Raw genomic sequence first — 22911 nt, forward strand, 5'->3', positions numbered from 1 at the left:
ATCATTTTCTTAAATAACTTTTCAGAATAACTAAAACTAATAGACGCCTTGTAGTCTAACTGTGATTTAGAGAAGCAAAATTCCACTGCTCTGAGCCCCTTCTGGCTTCTTTGGGATCCCTCCTGCTCTCAGATCCTTTGGAGGTCTCTTTGCGTCCTTCTAGTTCCTCCCCCACATACTACAGGGGTCTTGTAGCTCTTGGTTGTCTGTACCCACTCTCTTGTATTGTGTGTTTCCTGTGGCAACCCTGCATTCTAAAGTTTTCTGTGGATGTTACTGTGAGTGGTGATGCATTCTATTTGTTGCTTCCACAGGAAAATTTCAGGAAATTTAGAAACTATAAAGCTGGGTCCCTCTTCCAAGAATTCTCCTCACAAAGCTGATACTCTCAACCATTCTCTATACCGACTCTTAGTTAAAGGCCCTTCCAGTATGTGAGACTCGAATGAAAACCTCCCCAAATTTTTATAATGTCTTCTTAGAGAAATATTCTATTTATAGCATTCTATCAACCATAAGCTGGTATTAATCTTATGTACAAATATGTCCATCACTCTGTGATATCTACAAATGTCTGTCTCAAATTTAAGGAAAGGATCTGCACCATGATTGTCTATTTCCCATTTGAGCCTCTTCCTGAGCCTGGGCCCGCTACTGTTGTTTAATTCTAGGGCACATTACTTTCACACTATTCCAGGCTGTGTTTTACAGGACATCGTTCACATAGAATACAATATGTGGGGGCGCCTGGGTGGTTCAGTGGTTGAGCGTCTGCCTTCAGCTCAGATCCTGATCCTGGGGTCGAGTCCCGCATTGGGCTCCCCAGAGGGAGCCTGCTTCTCCCTCTGCCTGTGTCTCTGCCTCTCTCTCTCTGTATCTCTCATGAATAAATAAATAAAACCTTAAAAAAAGAGAGAGAGAACACAATGTGGGGGGAGTCCCTTCTAATTGTGCATTCCAACAATGCAAATCCCTTTCTATCTACCCAGTGTACCCAAAGGAAATGATAGAACCAGAGAATGCCAATGTTAAGGAAACCACACTAAAAGATCTACTTTAAGATAGAGTTTATTATTTTTAAAAAGATTTATTTATTTGAAAGCCTGTGTGTGTGCAAGAGCACAGGAGGGGAGGGGCAGAAGGGAGAGGAGAGAGAGAATCTCAAGCAGACTCCCAGCTGAGCAGAGAGCCCAACATAGGGCTCAATCTTAGGACCCTGAGATTTTGACCTGAGCCAAAACCAAGAGTTGGACAATCAACTGACTGAGCCACTCAGGCTCTCCTACTTCAAGATATATTTTAAAGGCAAGGAAAGCAAGGGTCAGAATGGCAAAATAAGTTGCCCAAGCTCATAGGAAATTAAAGGTAAAAAAAAAAAAAACAAAAAACCCACAGAGCACAGGTCTTCTAATTCTCAGGCTGTGGCTCTATCTAAAATGAGGATTACTCCTCATTCAGCAGTGGTTCAAGATGATTATCAACATGATCCAGATCATCTCCCCAGCCACAATACCCTGTTAGGCTCACCAAGGCTCCTGCCTCAAGCCGCCCGCACTCCCTTCCATCTTGCTAGAACATGTCTTCTGCATAGCCACATGACTGCTCAAATGTTACCTTCTCAATGAGGCAAGCACTTCACTGTCCACCCATTTACACTGCTAACTTCTTAGTGCCAGCGTTCTCCATCCCTTCATCCTGCTTCACTTTTCCCTTGGACCCTCTAACATTTCATGCATTCATCTGTGCTGCCGCTCATTATACAACTCTTCATTAGAAAGTAGGCTTCATGAGGGCAGAGATTTTTATCTTACTGATACCTTTCACAGGGCAGAGAAAAAACAGTAGTAGCTAACAACATGTGGGATGAAGAATAAGGAATTTCAAGAACCATATGGAGTGTGTTTGTACATGCATTACTCTTTTGTAACTGTTATTACTAACTGTTAACCTGGAGAATATTAGTGATGATATGATGGAGCATTCACAATGGGTATGGGAAATTCAGGACTTAGAACTGGTTAATGGGCTAAAGCACTACTCATGATGTAACAAAGGTTACCTCTTACTCTTATCTGAATCGATGACTAGTATGAAACAACTTCATAAGAGAGATAGTCCCTAATTATTAAAGGCTCAGTACTTTTAAGGCTTAGAATGTATCCCTAAGGGCACCTGGGTGGCTCAGTCAGTTAAATGCCTTCATATCAGGTCATGATCCCAGGTCCCTGCTTAGTGGAGTATGGTTTTCCCTCTGCATCCTGACCCCTATTCATGCTCTTGATCTTGGCTGCTCTCTCTCTTTCTGTGTCTCTCCCTCTTTCAAATGAATGAATAAATCTTAAAAAACAAAGAATGTGACCCAAAACGAATGCCATTAATTCAATCACTAAAATGGTCAGCTGGCACTGCACATTCAAGGAAAAAAGACACGTTTGAGAGTAACGCAATACTCTCCTTGTGAGTGTAATGAAAACACAAACTTGAGATCACAGAAGATAACAGGTGAGAGATTACAGGGGCCTCACATGCATGAAAATAATTAACCATGCCTACTGATCATTAAATACACATACTAAGTAACTTCATTTCCCTGGTACCAAGTACATTTAAGGACTGAATTTAGTTCTTATATATCAACCTTCCAAAAATAACTGCTTTGTTGTATTAACAAATGAAGAAAACCAATAAACTCCAATCACGAAAAAGCCTCTAACAACTGTCAAAGCACAAATTAACTTGCCTTTCTACTTCCCTACATGTACCATTTCTCATGACTGAGATCTCCAAATGCACACCTCAAAAACTCAAATAATCTATGAATAAATTAATAAACAGTTTAGGCTCAACTGTCTCTGGTGTTAATGGAATCTTCTAACAGCTGAAGTCTAGATAAACTCTGACGTTTTCGTGTCCATCTCTACATTTGTAAGGTGATCCTCAAATGTTCTTGTGAAGATTCTTAAGAATTTTCTAGAAATCCATGAAATTTCCAGAAAAACAAGCAGAGCTGGATTTTCAAATATAATTTGTTTTCATAAATTAAATCAACTAAGGAAAGAATTGAATTTCCACTCATACAATGAGTAAGGATTATTGGTTCTTTGGGGTCTTATTTGGAGAAACAAAAATAAAGTGCCATTTATAAAACATTTGCAGCTTTGACTATAATCAACTGTAATAATAAGATACCAGCTCAAAAAAATTCTTTTCATTTAAACCTCTTTTGTAATACTGCTTTTTAATAACCCTCATAATAGCCGAATTAAAGGACCCCAACAGAAATCATTCATCCCACATAAAACAAACATTGCCTTTTCTTCTTAGCTTTGTTTTACAAGCTACATTATTTCCAGATGACGCTTGAGGGGACTAAGGTTTCAAGAATTAGATGCTTAAATAGACAGCTGCTTTCTATTTGCCATGTAAATCAAGGATATATCAAAGAAAATTCCAAACAGTAGACTTCTCTTCTTCCAACGCGGAACTACTAGCTGAAGCAGAATGGGAGGAATAGAGAAAAACAATAAAAATCTGAGTGAACAGAAAATCAAAATTAGGATTCTTTAATAAAAGAAAATTTGGAGGCTGCTAGGAAAAGGTGCTTTCATATTAGCTCTGCACAGCAACAGGTAAGAATTTTTTCAGTACAACAGGAAGGGAAAACACTGTGATCACTGGTTTTTATGGACGCATCACACAGTGCTACTGAATCTAATATGCATGGATTTTCTGTGCTCTTTAAGCTTCATTTAGAAAGTTAATTAATCATTGCCAGATTTCAATGCAAACACATCCCAATTCCTTTTATAAGCCAGAGGAAAGAACACAAGAGCTATTTAAGTATTTTTCAGGGTAATTTTTCTTTACAGATCCTTAAAAAAGAATATTCGATCATAGTGCTCATGGACAGACGAATGTCCTCTCCAGGAATAAAAAAAGGCCAACCATCTTTCCCCTAATGGAGGTATATGCTTTTTAGGAATGAAGATTTTTTTTTTTTAAACAAGAATGGAGTCCTCCAACTAAACATTGTCCTTAGAATCCTAGGAACATTTCTGAAACTCGTAGTTCGGAAGTATAGCCAAAGCCAAGTTATAATACAACCAAGAAAACTGGTCTGATTATAATTAGAGTGGTGGTGGCAGGGGAGGTTGCTCACTTGCTAAAGGCTTTATTTACGTGAATTTTTAACAATTGTACTAAGGAAGAAACTTCCTGGGACCTAATCAACGTGGGGCTTGAGACCTATTTGACATCAAAGCAGTTGTTTCTTTCAGAGATGTTCACCAACTTTATTCAGAAGATTTGGCTTTTTGGTTTTTTTTAACAGCAGTTTCTACATTATGAAAGTTACTATAAAGATCGTGATTCAAATTTTATGATACTCCTTGAAGATCTGGTTGACCCTAGAGCTGGAGCAGGGGAAACACCTGATGAGTTAGAACATCCTGAGAAACTTTGCGAGGGGGGAGAGGTAGGAGTATATTCAAAGGGCAGAGGAGGGACCTGAAAGAGCTCCCAATGGCCAAAGTTGGAATAACCTGAACAACAAAATAACAATAGCCCTGGATTACAAGACAAAGAATAAAATGATGATCTATGAGTCCATACTGATAGAAGTAACTGCATAAATAAATACACCAAGGGACGGGCACTGAGGGGGGCACTTGATGGGATGAGCACTGGGTGTTATTCTGTATGTTGGCAAATTGAACACCAATAAAAAACAAATTTCTCATTAAAAAAAATAAATAAATCACTGGAAATGTTAAAAAATAAATACAACGAGGAAAGGTGACAAATCTTCCTTACAAAAGTGTTTAATGAATGTAGGAGGAATGAGACAAATAGAAAATCACTAATAAATCAGTAATATGTAATGTGGGATAAGATCAATGGGAACTAAAATTTCTGTGAAAATGTTGTAAGCAGAAATAGGATATTGGCATAGTCTCAAAATAGCTCCTCCCCAATATACGGTAATTACAAAGGGAAGCAAGTTTATAGCAAAGATTCTCAGCAGACATCACCCCGGTGATGTGGTCAAGGAGAACACAGGTAAATACCACTGTTAAGACACACTAATGTCATGTGTCCCCTGACATGAAGCACTGAGAAGGGAATGGCACCTGTTCACTGGTGCCCTGATCCACAGTGTATAACGTCCATCTAATCAGGAGAAAATGCCAGACAAACCCAAGTCAAGGGACATTCTACAAAACAACTGACCAGTACTCTTCCAAAATGTTAAGGTCATTAAAGACAAGGAAAGATTTAGGAGACATGATAGCAAAATGCAATGTGCAATTCTGGCTTTAATCCTACAAAAGAGTACAGGCATTAGTGATAAAATTGCTAAACTGTGCAAGTGATTTGTATTTTTGTCAGTACGGTGCCATGGTTAATGTCCTCGTTTTGACAAATGGCCTGTGGTTATATAAGATACTGACAAAAGCTCGGTGAAGGGTATATGGAAATTCCTCAGGCCTCTTCTGTAAGTCTAAAATCATCTGAGAATGGTAAGGAAAGGGGCGCCAGGTGGCTCAGGCGGTTAAGCGGCGGCCGACTCTTGATTGTGGCTCAGGTCCTGTTCTCAGGGTGGTGAGACTGAGCCTCATGTCAAGCTCTGGGCTCAGCGGGGAGTCAGCTTGAGGTTCTCCCCCTTCCAGGGCCCCCTCCCCGCGCATGCATGCACTTGTTTTCAGTTCTTTGGGAGTATGACCATATGCTGGGCCATAATTATTCCATCTTCAGCTTTTTGAGGAACTGCAGGTTGTTTTCTGAAATAGCTGTACAATTCTACGTTCTTGCCGTAAGCTGAACAAGGATACTAACTTTCCCACACCCTCACTGGCACTGGTGACCTTCTGCCTTTTGAGGACAGTCATCTTTGTGGTGTAAACCCCACTGTGGCTGAAATTTTGCACTTCCTGACATTGAACATCTTCTGATGTGCTTACCAGTCACCTGTAAGTCTGCTTTGGAGAAATGTCCATTCAGATCCCTTGCCCATTTTCTTTTCTAATGTAGTAAAAGCTTCATTGCTCTCTTGCATCACAGTTCAATGGGGAATCCAACTGACTTTCAGTAAGATGAGTCAGGAGTCCCTGCACTGCCATACTGAGAGACCCTAGAGTCTCACCCTAGACTTCCTGTGTCCAGCTAGTATATGGTGAGAGAGGTGCAGAAGATGGCCAGGCGGGGGGTGGTGACATCACTTTCACCTGTATCCACTCGCTAGAGCTAGTCAGGTCCCCCACGCCACCAGATGCAAGCACGGCGGAAAATAGTGCTTAGCTGTGTGATCATGGAGAGGAGATGGGATTGGGGAGCATTCCAATCAGTGCCCCACCCAAGGCCTAGTGGGATGTCTGGTACTCAGAAGAAGTGGCTGCCTGACTAGAAAATGCCAACGTGGGCAGCCCCAGTGGCTCAGCGGTTTAGCGCTGCCATCAGCCCAGGGCCTGATCCTGGAGACCCGGGATCAAGTCCCACATCGGGCTCCCTGCACGGACCTGCTTCTCCCTCTGCTTGTGTCTCTGCCTCTCTATCATGAATAAATAAATTTTTAAAAATCTTAAAAAAAAAGAAAAGAAAAGAAAATGCCAATGTGAACCACTCCTTTGCTCCTGATGGCATCCCTCTGGTTTGGTTCATCTTAGGGGCTCTGGGACACACTCAACCCTGGTATATTCGGGAAGCAGGCTGAAAAGTGAGGCCTCCTCTTTGGGCCAAATAACTACTGAGGTGTTCCTAGGCAGACTGAAGACGCTTCCTGATGCCACTGCTCAACTGTGGTCAGTTCACGGTGGCTCCCATCATCTCTCCCCCTCCATCTGATGCTGTCACACGTGTCCTGCTGGAAGTTGTCCCTGTCCCCGCCAAGGGCATGGAGACATCTCCACAACAACCCCCGCACTGCCCTCTGCCCAGAGTCCCTTGTCAGATATAAGATTTGCAAATATTTTTCTTCTATCCTTTGGGCTGTCTTTTTACCTTCTTGATGGTGGTCTTTGAAGTCCAAGAGTTTTAAACTGTGATGAAGTCCAATTTGTCTGCTCTTCTTTTATAGCCTAATATTTACTCCTATATTTTCTTCTAAGGATTTCACAGTCTTCGCTCTTACATTTAAGAGCTGTGGTCCATTCTGAGTTAATTTTTGTGTATGGTGTCAGCACCTCTTACATGCCAGACACTGTGCTGGACACGAGAAACCCAAAGGCAATGATGAGCTGTTTTCACCTCTATGCTCTTATTCAGGAAGCATGGAGGCTGGAGGCTGGACTGTTTTCCTGCCTCAGTCTCTCCTTTCAAAATACTACCTAACACTGCAACTCCTTCCCATGAAACCGGCAGAATTCCTTCCCTACTTTCCCCAAATTGTTCTCTCCCTCTTTTGACAATTCATGAGTTTGGTTACAGCCTTCTTAGAAAATGTGTCATATGGAATAGTAATATGGTTGTGCACTTGTTTTAACGAGCTTCTACAAATGCTCGTGTATAGTTGCTAGGCCTTCTTTACTTTTACCCCTCCCACCATGCTACAGTAATTCCCAAAGAGAAGTTTTAGCAACATCCTGATTAAGGTCACCATCACTGGAATAAATACCCAAACGTCATTCCTTCAAAAGTAATAATATCTAAAAGGAACAGTTTTAACAATGGCAAATTGCACCATTTCCAACTCCTTGGATACAGCAGCACATGCCAGATAACCACTCCCATGTTCTCTCAATGTTAAATTCTCTACCCTAGTCTTTATATCCCACAGGAAATCTGTGAGCGATGGTCTCATCCAGAATCAACACTATGAAATACAAAAAGTATTATGTAGTTAGTATGTATGTATATTTATGACTGTGTGTGTGAAATGAAGCATTTTAACACTAGCTCCATAAAGGCACAAATGTACAAAACAAACAGCTGAAGATATTTTTCAAGATTACTGATCCATCAACTATTTCAGTCAAATGAATTTGAGATTTGAGTTACAGAGTAAACACTAACAAGGAATCTTAAAGATACAAAAACCTAAAATACACTGGGGAAAAATGGAAAAATCCCTGAACTTAAGCTTTCTTGTTGATGTTGTTTTAAGATTTTATTTATTTATGAGAGAGAGAGAGAGAGGCAGAGACACAGGCTCCATACAGGGAGCCCGACACGGGACTCAATCCCAGGGCCTCCAGGATTACATCCTGGGCTGAAGGCGGCGCTAAACCGCTGAGCCACCTGGGCTGCCCCTAAGCTTTCTTGTTATGTGTAATCAGTTTAGAATGCCTCATAACACAATTCTGAAGAAACGAAATGTGTAAAAGCAAATATAAACAAGAGCCAAAGACTGGTTCAGGGGCACCTGGGTGGCTCTGTCGGTTAAGCATTTGACTCTTGATTCCAGCTCAGGTCATGATCTCAGGGTCGTGGGATTGAGCCCTGTGCCAGACTCTGTGCTCAGCAGAGTCTGCTTGGGATTCTCTCTCTCCCTCTCCCTTTGCCCCTCACTCCTGTTCACTGGCAGGTGTGCACACACTCTGTCTCTCTCCAAAATAAATAAATAAATCTTAAGAGTTATCGGTGCAAAAGGTAAGTCAAATGACTTACTCCAGGGTTAGCAATATTTTAGGGTTCCATCCGGAATGATAATAATAAGCAATCAAGATTTGATCAAAACAAATTTCAAATACATGTCTTTTGCTCTTTAGGAAGTTAGAATTTGAGACAGCAAATTATTAGATCAAGTAGAAGTCAAACAACCTGTTTTATGTGTACTGAACTAAGAAAAATCTTACAACTACCCTTTGAATAGCAAAGGGGCAATTTTAACATTTCATTTTTTAAAATAATCTCTACACCCACCATGGGGCTCAAATTTCTGACCCCAAGATCAACAGGTACGTGCTTCACTGACTGAGCCAGCCAGGTGCTCCAGGAAGAAGGCAACTCTGACATAAATATCATGTACATAAAATATAAAATTTAGCTTAAAAATTACACATGTCCACTACATGTCAAATGCCATACAGATATAATTTAGATCTGAGACTCCTCTGCAATTCTGGATACCTGCAACGTCATGTAGATGTACCGAGATGGAGCTTCATCCTCATCAATTATTGGTTAATATTTAGCCTACTTTTTTCAGCCTAAGATCCAGAAACTCATGCCTTCAAAGTGCACTCAATCCTGCTGGGAGAGAGGAGTATCACAAACGAAACAGCATCTATTACTTGTTCTTTCTGCGTGTGTGCATGTGTATGTGTTAACAGATCATATATTCCAAAGGTTCTAAAATATTTTGATCTCAAGTCCCTTTTATAGTCTTAAAAATCTCTGATGCTCTCAAGAAACTATTTTTATGTGGATTATATGTATTGGTATTTATAACAAATTAAAACTAAGAACAATTTAAAACACAAGAATCCACAAGTACACATTCTGTGAGCTGTCAGAGCAATAAAAAGATCACCCATCATGTAGCCTCTGGACAGCTCTACTGCACAGTCACGGGAAAGGGAAAGTAAAGATGAGAACTCCGAGAACCACTGGAATGTGTGTGCATGTCTGTGTGCATGCATATGCACACACATGTTAGGAGCATTACACTTGCTAATCATTCAATGATAAACTCTTAGCTGCTATTTTTACTTTAGCTGATTTTTCTGATTCTGTCTCCTTTAATCTTTTTGGCTGGGTCTTTTTGGCTCAGATCCTTAAAATTACTGTTTAAAATCAGATACAGGGTCAGTCCTACAGAAAGGTTCTCATGTTTGTTGATGATCAAAGGACAATGTAATTTGGTTCCTAGGGTTCCACCTAGAATAAAAGTTAGACTCTTCTCATCCTAAGCAGTTGCTAAAATGACTGTCAGGAGTTACAGAAGTAAAGCTTCTATGACACTGCAGCAATATTCATAACTTAAAAACCACAGTTATATTATAGTTCAAAAAGCAACTCTAAGTCACTTGTTATTTTTTGTTTCACTTTACATATTCAGGTCTGTTGTACATGATCAAAGTGGTTTTAGAGGCTTATTCTTATTTAAAAAAAATGTTGAAAGGTTCTCTTTAACAATTCTCTCCTGTCCCTTTAGTCACTGAATTAACTTTTAGGATGCCCTAATGATAGCAAAGCACAACCACGTGGCCAGCTGAACTTCATGTGCCTTCCTAGACATCTCCACTGCCATGTGTGGAGGCTGCAAACAAGAGGCGATTACTCTCTGTACTCAGAATTCTCTCTTCCCAAAGAGGACTCGAGTGCAATTTTTGTTTTTGTTTTATTTCCCCTTCAGCAGCCAGGGCGGTCTCATTATTTAGAACTTGGTGGAAGGCTTCAGGTTTCCCTGAGCTGTTCTGACAAATGTGGTTGTACTAAAGTATTGACACTAATGTTCTTGTGACTTGCTATTTGATTTCTAGGTTGTTATTCAACTGACTTGCGAATTATACAGCATAATGAGAATAAATGTTTTCTTAATCAACTCAGAAACCTCTAGGCAGGCTGAAAGTACTCTATGTATTATTACAGTGAGAACAATACATTCCTGTTTTTAAGCACTTACTCAAACTCATTCAATCCTGGTGTGAAAAGATAATCACGGCTCGGATATAAGTGAGCTCTTACGCTCTCAGGGACCTAGTGCGGCACTGAGACCCTCTCCTTTTCCATCTTTTACAAACATGTGGTCTACACAAGGGGTCTAGGACACAGAATTTCATGTGGCTGTTGGCAAAGACATTTAAATAACATTTCTAGGGAAGGTGAAAGGAGAAACATTTTATTTTCCCACTTAATGACCAATTTAAAAGAGAATGACAGAACATGGTTTCAAATATGCAAATCACTCGTAGTGTTTTGCACAATGGGAATGACAAGCGAAAACACTCAGTTGCTATGAAAGAAGAACACACCACACCACAGGGCTGACTCACCTTGCAGGAGTGAGTGGCAGGAGGGATCCCTTACTGTCACTACTACTGAAGGGGGCAACCCACCCTCCTCAATGAACTCTGAGGAAAGGCGGTAAAATCCAATTTCATAAACCCATCTGGAGTGTGTTGTGATTGTAAAGTCTCATGCACACAGATGTTAAAATAAGGACTGTGGATAACAGATTCTAAATGGAATTTTCTCTGTATTTCTATGGAGCAGATAATTTAAGAAATTCATTTTTACTTAGTGACAACTGTATGCAAGAACAAGGCAGCGACTCTAAAAATTGTCAGGTTTGATAGAACTGATATGTCTGTTAGGAGTTCAACCTGTCCTTTCATTATATAATCACTTTCATAACTGGCAAATACCCCTAAATATGATCCACTTTTTCAAAGACATAGTTATTTTCTGGTCTCTGATTACAGGAGAATGCTGCTAGCACAACCTTAACACTAAGTACACTCAACATATTTTTATGGAAGAAATGACACAGGAGTGCTGCATAAGCAAATGGTGACTGTATAAAAATAATAAAACATTTATAGAGGAATTGAATTCAAGTTTTTTTTTTTGTTTTTGTTTTTTTAGAGAGGAAGGGGAGGCAGTGCAGAGGGAGAGAGAATCTTAAGCAGGTTCTAGCCCCAGTGTGGAGCCTGATGCAGGGCTTGATCTCACGACCCTGAGATCATGACCAGAGCCGAAATCAAGAATCAGATGCTTAACTGACTGAGTCTCCTGGGCGCCCTTGAACTCAAGTTCTTAACAAATGCAGTCCCTATTGCCACCCACATGCCCCAACTGAAGTTACAAGCAGTGATTACCAAGAAATATTTTTCTTATAACAAGTCATTGATCAGATAGAAGTGGGCTATTACGCTATTTTTTCTTAAAAGCTGAGAATATTCAATGAGCAAGAAAATCATAAAAGATGTATGGGGGGGGGCAGTAAACACATGCATACACAAAATAAATAAAAGAGAAGGAAACCAGCACAAGCCAGGTTGCCACTGCACACGCCGCTATCTGTGTTTATCAGCGACTGCTATCTGGACCGGGGGCTGTTCCCACAGTCCCATATCAGCACAGCCATTTAGAAATGAAACAAACCACAGGAAACACAACAACTCTCCAGCTGTCTGGTATGCATCACCACTTCAAACTCAGAACTTAAAAACTGTCTCCTGAAGTTTCTAAATATCAACCCACGGAGTTGTTATCCTTACTAGAACCCGATGCAGTGCTGCTGTGGGCTGCGACAAGATAATCTTTAGCATCCTCATCTAAGCCATGCTCTAGAACACAAGGCAGGTCACAGACAATGGCCTGGCCCTAAGGAAAGTCCTGATGCAGTCTCCTTCCTGTTGTTATATAACAACCCATCTCCGTGCCACTCCTGCTCTCCTCTGCTCTTGCTCGCTGAGGTTAGGTGGGAATAAGCACTTTATCTCTGGAGTGGATGAAACCAAGGCAACACATGAGTGCCGCCCTCCACTGCCCATGGCTCCCAAGACCAGAGCAGTGCACTGCGCTGAATGGGGCCAGTTAGATTCCCTGCCCCAGGAATGGAGGATGAAGGCGTCAAGACTCTGGTCTGGTGGCTAAAGACACAACACTCACAGGCCACGTCACAGGGTGGGAGAGAGGAAGGCTGGAGTGGCCGCTTGAGGTCCAAGCCAACAACAAATGGGGACATCCAGCCAAGAGAGGGAACTGAAGAATAAAACTGAAGCAAAAGGAAGCAGAGCCTAGAAACGAAATAGCCTCGGAGACACAAGATATTCTTGAACCCAAAGGCTTTTCAACGTCAGGTTCTGGTTCTCTGTGAAACCTGGGTATACCTCCAGGGCCCCTTGAGCTCAGCAAGAAACTTCTGCTGATTCTAAGACCGCTCCTTTTGCCTCCGTGTAATAGCTTGAGTGAGTTTCTTACCCAACACACCAAGAGTCCTAATTATTAACAGTATCACTGGCTCAGGGTTGACTTTCTTTGACCAGTTGTTAATAATAATCGCTTAAAAGTTCTCTCCTTGCTTTGGGATAGCGCTCCGTTATCTGCATACAAGAGTCACCAAGATCATAATCAGATCTTGAAAACCCAGATTGGTACTTACAAACCTAACAATGAAAGGAAAACTTTTGACTGACAAAGTAAGGTGACTACTTACGTAATCTGGTAGAGGAACGTCACTGGAACTCAGTGAACCTCGCAAGGACTGTGTGGCTTGTTCCAGAACTTTGTTGTGTTTTTTAGACAGCAAGGAAAACAAACTGAAAAAACAAAACAAAACAAAACAAAGAAAGAAAGAACTAAGTGTCTCCTTTTCTAGGTTTTATTAGTATTATAGAGTTTGGCAGAATGTCAATTATTCTAAAATATACGTGTAACGATTTTTTTTCTTCATGCCTGTGTTAACAGCAGGATTAATAATACTATCAATAGGACAACAAATGAAGTGAGGGATTCTAAAAAAATTTTTTTAAAAGTTTGACAGCTTAAAATTCTATTTCAAGCATAGAAGAACTTTCCATAAGCATGGAAAGAACAGTGGACAGAGATTCAGACAGCCTGGGATATGTACGGACTTCACAAGTAACCCAGAGTGCCATCTGTTACTAGTCACTTGGACTTGTAGCTCAATTTCCTCATCTTCCAAATAAGCATGTTGAATTAGATTACTTCTCTAGTATAATACAGTCAATCACTTTTTCTCATAGCTTTATCTTCTTACTTCTCAAAAAGAATGACTTTAAATATATTTAAGATTTCCATTTCTGGCTGTGATGGATTAACGAGTACCAAATATTGCCTTCCTGCGATTAACATCTTAAATACTGGACAAAATATATGAAATGATTTTCCCAGATGGTGTACAACATCTGCAAGATAGGAATGGGATCCCTAGAAGAAGGGGGTATCTGCCTAGAGAAACATTCCAGACTGCAATGCAGAACCCTGGGACCCAAGCGATACACAGCACTGCCATACCGATCTGAAAATACAGAGGGGTCAGGGCTTGGGGCTGCATGACACGTGGAATCTGGTGGCAGGTTCTTCAACTGGAGAGAAATGTAAGAGGGAGGTTGAGAAACCTGCCCAAGGGTCTTCTCCATTTGAAGTTCAGTTTTGTCTTTCCTCCTAAGGTTAAATGTACACCTCACACTTCCTGCTCACGCCCACTGCAATGATGCACAGGTAGCTAATACGTACCAGCGGTTTAGCGTCTGCGATTCCAGAAACATTAAATGCGGCAATGTGTACCACCAAATACTGTATGTACACATCCCCCCCCTTTTTAAATTTTATTTATTTACTCAAGATAGACATATATATAGAGAGAGACAGAGACAGGTAGAGGGAGAAGCAGGCTCCATGCAGGGAGCCAGACGTGGGACTTGATCTCGGGACTCCAGGATCACGCCTTGGGCCAAAGGCAGGCGCTAAACCGCTGAGCCACCCAGGGATCCCCCACATCCCCCTTTTTTATTCCACCAAATATGTACTGTTCTGTACTTCACACTTTTTTTTCGCTGAACAGTATGTTCCTCAATCCATTCAAAAAATGTTGAGTGCCAGTAACTTGATATCTAAGCACATGGATATACCATACTTTATTTATATTTAGTCCACTATTAATCATTGCAACGTTTCCAGTTTTATTTTTTCATAAATAGTACTGCAATGAACAAACATCCCTGTATATAATTTTTAGCATACTGAGGTGAGACTATGTGCAGGATACATTCCTTGAAGTAGAATTGCTGAGTATAAGAATAACGGAATGTCACTGTGAGCTGCATTAGCAGTGTATGATTCAAATATACAAATTATTTGGTAAGCGATAAAAATAAAAAGAAAAAAATTTGTTGGGGTAGTATAAAAAGCGTATTCACATGGAAATGCCTAAAAAGAAAAATTAGTAAGATTCTTTTAAGTTGTTAGCTATACATTTCAGGAATGACAGGAATTGCAGGAGTTTTCTGCAACCGAAGTCAGTTCTAGCACAGGCATGGCAGGACTCAGAGGCATGACTGGTGCCCAAACAGAAAGGGAAAGCACTCGCTATGCCTGGAGAAGTGGCTTCCTGGGATCCGTCAGAAGGGGGCAAGTGAAGACAGACAAAGCCCTTTGTCGAGTTTACCCAGTAGCTGTTCCCCAGGGTTCTGCCCGTGTCCCCAGGGGACAACAGAGCTCATCTATGGTAACTTCCATCAGAACCGAAGAGAATGATGACGCAAGTTGTAGGAATCAAAGCAGAAAGGATCTGAAATTGTTTCCTTCAGAGAAGAAAGGCTAGTTCTGTTTATTTTCAGAGAGAATACAAGCAATCCACTTTCCTTGTTAGAAGACAACAAAATGAGGAAGTGAGCTTCGATTCACAGGTAAGTGCTTTCAGTGTGGCATCACGGAAAGTCTGACTTGCGAGGGCACAGAATGTTGAAGTGGGTCCACTTCCGCCTCCAGAAGCTGTGGCGACTGCGCCCAGCTGTTCCTAGGAAAGCTGCTGTGATGCACTTCCAGTTTTCTAGCATGAATGACAAACAGCATTCTCATGGCCTTCACGATTGTCCTCCTCCTACAGTTTAATAGGCTTTTCCCTCAGGTCTTACAGCTACAGAGCTTTCAATTTTAACATTCTAATTCTGGCTCGCATTTAACATTTTTAAGGCAAAATGACCTACACGTACACGAGATATGGCTTGTAAACTGCTGAGAAAAGTCACTTCTGGTGAAAGCTCTGCGATCAAAGTACTCACTCCCTTGCTCAATGCAAGGCAGTGTAAATGGTAGAGACATGTGACGTGTGCATGTAAAGGGGTAATCCTGAGTGAAATTGGCTTTCAAGTGTACCATTTGTTCAGGATATGGCTGCCAGAGTGCTTGTTTTTAAAATCAGAAAAAGACTAGAGTTTTCTTTTTATACAAGAATATCCACTACAAATTGGTTTACCAGTGAAAAACTGAAAACAATCAAAACACTGATGAATCACTGGTAAATAAACTGTGGGATAGTTCCATAACAAAAGACTATGTAGCAACTTCAAGTGATCTAACCCTGCATGCGACAATATGGATATACCTCCAAAACAATGCTGTTTTACCAGCAAGGATTCTTTTTTTTAAAAAAATTTTATTATTATTTTTTACCAGCAAGGATTCTTGTAGAAGAATGTGACCAAGGAAATAGTATTTACATAGTGTATTAAAAATGCAAACATGGTATTACCTGTCTTCTACAGATAAAACACATGAAATAATGAAACATGGAAATGATAAATACTACATTTAAGATAGCCATTAGTCTCTAAGAAGGGAAGGAAAGAGATCAGAGAGGAAAAAAATAAGGGATTTGGTTTTCTCTCTCTTGTTCTGTCTCTGTATGTATATATATGTAAAATGTTTTCATTATGCTGGATACATACATAAGGAATTGCTATATTCCTCTATCTCTCTGATGTACGCCTGCAATATTTTAAAAAAATATATTTTATATTTTAAAAACTGCAATAAAAAGCACATACTACCCTGGAGAAAACAGAGCCCCTTGTCAACAGCCAGCATTACAAAAAAGCAAGCGGCATGCGGACAGACTCTGTATGGTCAGTCCAACATGAAATATGCTCAGAAAACCAACAGCTGCTGGGAATGGCCGCTGAGTTCAGGATGCACAGTCAGTGCTGGAGACAAGACCAGAATGGAGACAATGTGAAGACGGACTGTGAAGGACCAGCACATCGAAATCCTGGACTTGACTCAACACGGAGAAGAAGCTAAGGGAACATCAGTCCTACAAAATGATGAGAAACATGTTCCCTGCTGCCAAGGAGCTCAAATCTAAGGTGATAAGAAAGAAAAAGCACCTGCAATTCTGAAATTGGAGGATGCCACGGGAGAACACAAAGGAAGGCGAGGCAGGTGTCAGAGGAAATCTATCCAGTGGCCTTGAAGGTTAGTGGTTGCTAGTGGGGACAAGTACAGGGGTGGGGGGGTGGGGAGGATAAAGAACTCAGACGAGGAAATGGTGGCTGTACCAAGAGGTGGAGAGACCCACAGGAAGTAGCAGCAAGGCATGGGGTGAGGGTGGCGAGGGAGGAGGCTCAGCACCACAAGGATGGGCCTACTAACAGCACTGTGCTACGAGGTTTGCATTTCATCTCGTCAAGTCACCAAGGCAGGTAGTAAGTCAAATATTTACTAAGAACTGACAATGTGCTGGGCAGTGTGCAAGTTGCCCAGGGAGACGGTGACAAGCAAAAGCCAAAGTCCTGTGCTCCTAGAGGGTGCGGCTGGGTTAGGGAGGATGAACTACGTAGAAGGAGCAGTGGGGAGGGCACAGGGACTGGAATGAGGCTTCACCTGACCACTGCACCTGACCACAGGAGCAGAAAGTCTTTGCTGGAGGGGATGCCAAAGCTGAATCTGAAGGAACAATTAGGAGGGAGCCCAGCAAATGAGGGAAAGGTAAAGGTCACCTGGGCAGAGAAAACAGCACAAGGGAAGGCAAAGTCACCTGAGCACCATTGGTGTAGGCGACAGGGTGGTGCACACATTCATCAGTGTGAAGGTTGGCTGGTAGTGGGGACAGTTCATGAAGCATCTCTCATGCCTCCTTTAGACCTTGGACTTCATCCTGAAAGCCAAAGGGGTTTTTAAGATTTATTTGAGAGTGAGCATGGTGGGAGGAGCAGAGGAAGAGCCTCTCCAGCTGAGTCCCTGCTGAGTACAGAGCCCATGACCTGAGCCCAAACCAAGAACCAGATGCTTAACTGAGCCCCCCGGGTGCCCCCTGGAAAGCTGGAGGTGTCTTATGACAGCAGGGCTACAACAGGAGACACAAAAGCAAAGCTGCCATGTTTGGTGTCCGAGTGGGGAGTATGGGACAAGGGATGGACAGGAAGTGATTATCCCTTGTTCGTGTGTGTCCTCGATCTCTCCGCAGCACGCTCTCATACCGCGGTGGCTATCCAGGCCCCACCACGGGACCCCAGGGCTCTAGGAAGCAAAGTGTGAAAGGTACAACAAGCCCGAGCAGTGGGGCACAAGTACTACCGCATTTGTTTTAGTAAGATTCCTCCAACCCTAGAAGGAAAGATGGACCCAGGCTGACAGGAGAACAAATGTAGAGGCAGAAAGTTCCTTTAGGGAACTTCACTGCTCAAAATAAGAGGGGAGGAGGTAGCCATGTGAAGACAGCAGGAGCCACCAGGAAGGCAAAGAGACAACAGAGAGGGACGAATCCAAGGTCCCCAACTTGGGACACAGTGGCTGGCTGAGAATTTGATTCAATGTCCTAGGAACGAGAAGGTGTGAGGGGAGGGGAAGGCCTGGGGCACCCACAGTAGCTACCCAGCTGCACACAGGCTCGCCGCTCAGCAATCAGCACGCCAGGCCTTCGTTCTCATCACCCACCCTGTGGTGTTTTTAGGGAGGATGGAATCAGGGCAGCGGGTTAAGTACTTCTTTTGAGGCACACGGCTACCAACAGTGGGGTCAGCAGGCAAATACAGGCAGGCAAGCTCCGGAATCGATGCTCTTGATGATTCTGCCATGAAACCCAGAGACGTGTGGGAACATCCAGATGCCAATGGTTAGGACCATGTTGGCGGGCAGCTGAGGACTACGAAGGCAGTGCTCAGGAGACGGGAGAACTCTTAGGGTCTCGGTGTCAGCGGCTACCACGCAAGGACAGGCAGTCACCCAAAGGTAACGTGTCCAGTAAGGAAGATATCAGGGTCAGAATTCTGGGAAACACCAAGACTAAGAAGGGGAAATGGCAAAGGGTCCTTAGAGGAACAGAAGTGGAACAACAAAAGAAAAGGACATTCTGGAAGCCAAGAGGATAAACTCAAGGGGAGAGTGCTCTTCACTGTCATAAAGGTGAAGAAGGATTAAAGAAAAAAAGAAAGAATGAAAGTCACTGGATTTGGCCCAAGTAAAGAAAACAATGGTGACCTTATGAAAAATCCTTCCTGGAGGTAAGGAAGGGGGAGTGAGCCCCAGTGGTAGAGAGAGGCCAGATGTGGGGAGTGCGTAGCACAGACAGTGGAACCTGACGGGGGGGCGGGGGGGGGCCCTCCCTGGAGGTGGCAGGCTGGCCCCTCGCAACCCGCAGTCCCCTGGCCTCCTGCCCTTCCCTCATAGCAGCCATGGGAGTGGGGGATGTTGACGATGACGACGACGAGGAGTCCCCAACTCACAGGAAGATGGCAGGGGGCGAGGAAACTGAGGCCAGAGCTGGCAGCCTCACCCCCGAGGTTAAAGTTACTCGCTGTAGTGGCGACAGGCTCCTGACAAATCCTGACGAGCTGTCAGAATTACAAAACGTTATTAAAGTCATTAGGAGCAGAGCGGCTCCACTGAGCTCCTGCCTCCTCCCCTGCAGCTGTGCCCCTCTGGCCCTCAGGGCCTCCTCTCTTCTCCCCGCCCCCCTGCAGCTGCTAAGGCCTGCCCAGCCTGCCTTGGGGCTGCGCCCACTGCGCCTCCACTCACACCTCAACATGGGCTCACATGGCCAGTTTCCTCGTTTTTTTAAATCAGTTTTGTTGAGGAACCATCAGCACAGACTCAGATGAACCAAACTTAAGCATATGACCTGAGAGGTTGGAAAACCCAAAACTTTCCTGGGACTGGGCACCACAACCCTGAAGCTCTTGGTGACCACAGGGTGCGGCCTGCCCCCCGCCACCCCCCCCTCCGCCTCCTGTCGCTGCTTTCTGCCTTTGCTAGATTTCAGGGACAGGGGATCATGCCTCCCGCACCCTCTGTGTCTGGTCTCCATCACCTAGTGCTTCATCCACGCTCTTCTTCATGGCTGAGCTTTCTGCCACATGAGCAAACTGCAATGTGTTCATCTGTGGATCAGCTGATGCATCCTTGGGCTGTTTCCCCTTCTGAGCCATTAGGAATAAACCTGCTGTAAGCATTCTTACAAAGGTTTCTTTGTGAAAATACAAATTCTCTTGAATTTGAAAATTCTCTTGAATAAATACCTAGACGTGGAATTGCTCAATTGTACACAAGAAATGGTGGGCTTGTCCTATGTTCCCGCTGGTAAGTGCTATGCCAGTCCTTTTGGTTGTCAGCCCTTCCCCTGAGCGTGAACATAACTTGTGTTCCCCTAATGAATTTCCATGTCACTAGTTTTGTTCTACGAAGTGCGTATTCAGATCTTTTGCACATTTAAAACAGTGGGCTGTTTTCCTTCTCCCTCCTTAGTAAGACTTCTTTAGATACAAGCACTTTATCAGATATTTTTTGGTAAATATTCTCTCCCAGGAGGGGAGGGGTATTTTTTCATTTTCTTAACTGCCTTTTGAAGAGCAAAACTGAAGAATCTGATGAAGTCCAGTTCATCAAAATTTAAAGAAAGGTTTGTGTTTTTTGCGTCCTAAGAAACTTTTGCCTAACCCAAGATCACAAAAATGTTCTGTGGTTCGGTGGATAGGGCTTACAGTTTTAGCCCCCCTATTTAAGGTCCGTGCTCCACTCAGATGCATGTAGGCGTGAAGTAATAGTCAAGGTTTATGTTCTTGGGTTGGTTTTGTGCATATGAATATTTAACTGTTCTGGTGCATTAGTTGATAAGACTGTTTCTTCCCCCTTAAATCACCCTGACAGGCCTGTCAAAAATTTCATTGACCATAAATGCATGGGTCTATTTCTGGACTCCATTCCATTCCATTGGTCTATAAACCTACTGCACTGCTCTGATTGCGTTAGCTATAATTGACAGTTCATCTCGAAATGAGGTAGTGTTGAGTCCTCCTTGAATTTTGTCAAAATTGCTTTTGGGTATTCTGGGTCCTTTGTACAGCCACATAAATTTTAGAATCAACTTGTCGATTTCTACCAAAAAGATTGGTGGGATTTTGATTAGGATTGTGTTAAATGAATAGATAAAATTTCAGGATCTTAACAATACTGTCTGATCCATGAATATGAGATCATCTGGCTTATTTAAAAGTCTTTAATTTCTTTTTAAAAAACTAATTAAAAAATTTTATTACTGAAGTACAGTTGACATACAGTGTTCAATATCAATTTCAGGTGCACAACATAGTGATTTTATTTTTTTTTTTTTTAATTTTATTTATTTATGATAGTCATACAGAGAGAAAGAGAGAGGCAGAGACACAGGCAGAGGGAGAAGCAGGCTCCATGCGCCGGGAGCCTGATGTGGGATTCGATCCCGGGTCTCCAGGATCGCGCCCTGGGCCAAAGGCAGGCGCCAAACCGCTGCGCCACCCAGGGATCCCACAACATAGTGATTTTAAAATTACTTTCAGCAATGTTTCAGTTTGGCATGTATTTTAGTTATTCCTTATTCTAGGTTTATTTTATATTTTTCTGCTACTATAAACAGTACAGCTTTTAAATTTCAATTTATGGGGATGCCTGGGCAGCTCAGCAGTTGAGCATCTACTTTTGGCTCAAGGTGTATCCCAGGATTTTGGGATCCCAGGATTTTGGGATCGCGTCCTGCATCAGGTTCCCCGCAGGGAGCCTGCTTCTTCTTCTGCCTGTGTCTCTCATGAATAAATAAATAAATCTTTAAAAATAGTAAATTTCATTTCTGATTGCCACATGAATATTAAAATACAATTATTGTTAAATACTGACCTTTGTATCCTGTGACCTTGCTAAGCTCATCTCTTCCCATTTTTTGAAGATTTGGAATCTTTAAACCAAGTTTTAAATAAATATTTAAGCCAGTTTTAAGTTCTTTTCCAATCTGAATTATAAAATTTCTTTTTCTTGACTCACTGCACTGCCTAGGACCTTTAGTACAATGTTGAATAAATGTGAAAATGAATATCCTTGCCATTTTCTTGATCCTAGGAAAGAATACATTCAATATTTTACTATTAAGTAGCTATATTTAGTTATAAATTTTCCATAGATGCCCTTTATCAGGTTGAGGAAGTCCTCTCTATACCCTATTAACTGATTTAAAAAAAAAAATCATGAATAGGTGTTGAATTTTGTCAAACGCTTTTTCTGTACTTGCTAAGATGATCATATGGTTTTAAGTCTATTAAATATATTGGATTGTACTGATAGATCACGGAATGCTGAGGCAACCTCACATTCCTAGGATGGATTCCACTGGTTATCCTTTTATATGCTGAGGAGAAATAGTAAGAATGATGGCAGCTATCACTTACTGAGAACATATTCTGCACCAAGCACCTTACTAATCTTTTATAATTGTTAACTAAATTAACATACAACATGCTTAAGTGCGTACTACCACTTTCATCACATTATATAAAGAAAACTAAGGCATTAGAGGAGTAAATGAATTTGCCAAGGATTATACTTCACATAAGTGGAAGAGATAAAATTTATACCCTGGTAATCTGACTTTCAATTCTGCACTCAAAACCACCTTATTCTCTCTCATCAGGAGATCTGTTTTACTGATTATGGTGACTTTTTTTTTTTTTTTTTCTGTCCTTCAGATTCACTTCCATTCCCCTCTTTTTGGAACAGAACTAACTCCTCTCCTGAAAGAAGTGACTTCATGACACAAGGCTGAGTCAATTATAATACCCCTTCCCTGGATCACAATGGGTATATGCTCTCAGTTGGGCCAGATGGAAACTTCCCCTAAGATTTTTCTACTTAGGAACAGTGACAAAGACTGCTTTTCTTCTGGGTTAAGAAGACTGTAGAGATGTTAAACTAGAGGTGTCTATGGTCATGATTTAGCTTCATGAAGAAAACCCACACACAAGAAGAGACATTGAACCTATGCTGAAATGGTGAAAGAGAAAGACACAGATATCAGTAAGCTGGAAAATATTCCGGAGCTGCTGACTCCCCAGTTCAAGTTTCTGGAACCTTGTCTTTGGAACCCTAACATCTGCATTTCTTTTTTTTTTTTTTTTTTTATCATCTGCATTTCTTTTGTGAGCTACTCTCCTCTATGCATCCCTTAGGATAAGCCTCCTTTTTTTTTTTTCTTTAAACATATGC

General features: G+C 41.9%; 1 protein-coding gene across 4 annotated transcripts in view; it reads right to left on the reverse strand.

Annotated features, from left to right (window-relative positions):
* DYM (dymeclin) overlaps window positions 1-22911 on the reverse strand; it is a 348746-nt gene that overhangs the window by 88451 nt on the left and 237384 nt on the right. For all 4 annotated transcript variants that reach the window (XM_041746593.1, XM_041746584.1, XM_041746566.1 and 1 more), the window contains one exon: window positions 13100-13202. In XM_041746593.1, coding sequence (XP_041602527.1) covers window positions 13100-13202 — 103 coding nt within the window. The remainder of the gene's footprint in view (window positions 1-13099; window positions 13203-22911) is intronic.

The sequence above is a fragment of the Vulpes lagopus genome, chromosome 1 (assembly GCF_018345385.1).
Source record: "Vulpes lagopus strain Blue_001 chromosome 1, ASM1834538v1, whole genome shotgun sequence".
In the NCBI taxonomy this organism is placed as follows: Eukaryota; Metazoa; Chordata; class Mammalia; order Carnivora; family Canidae; genus Vulpes; species Vulpes lagopus.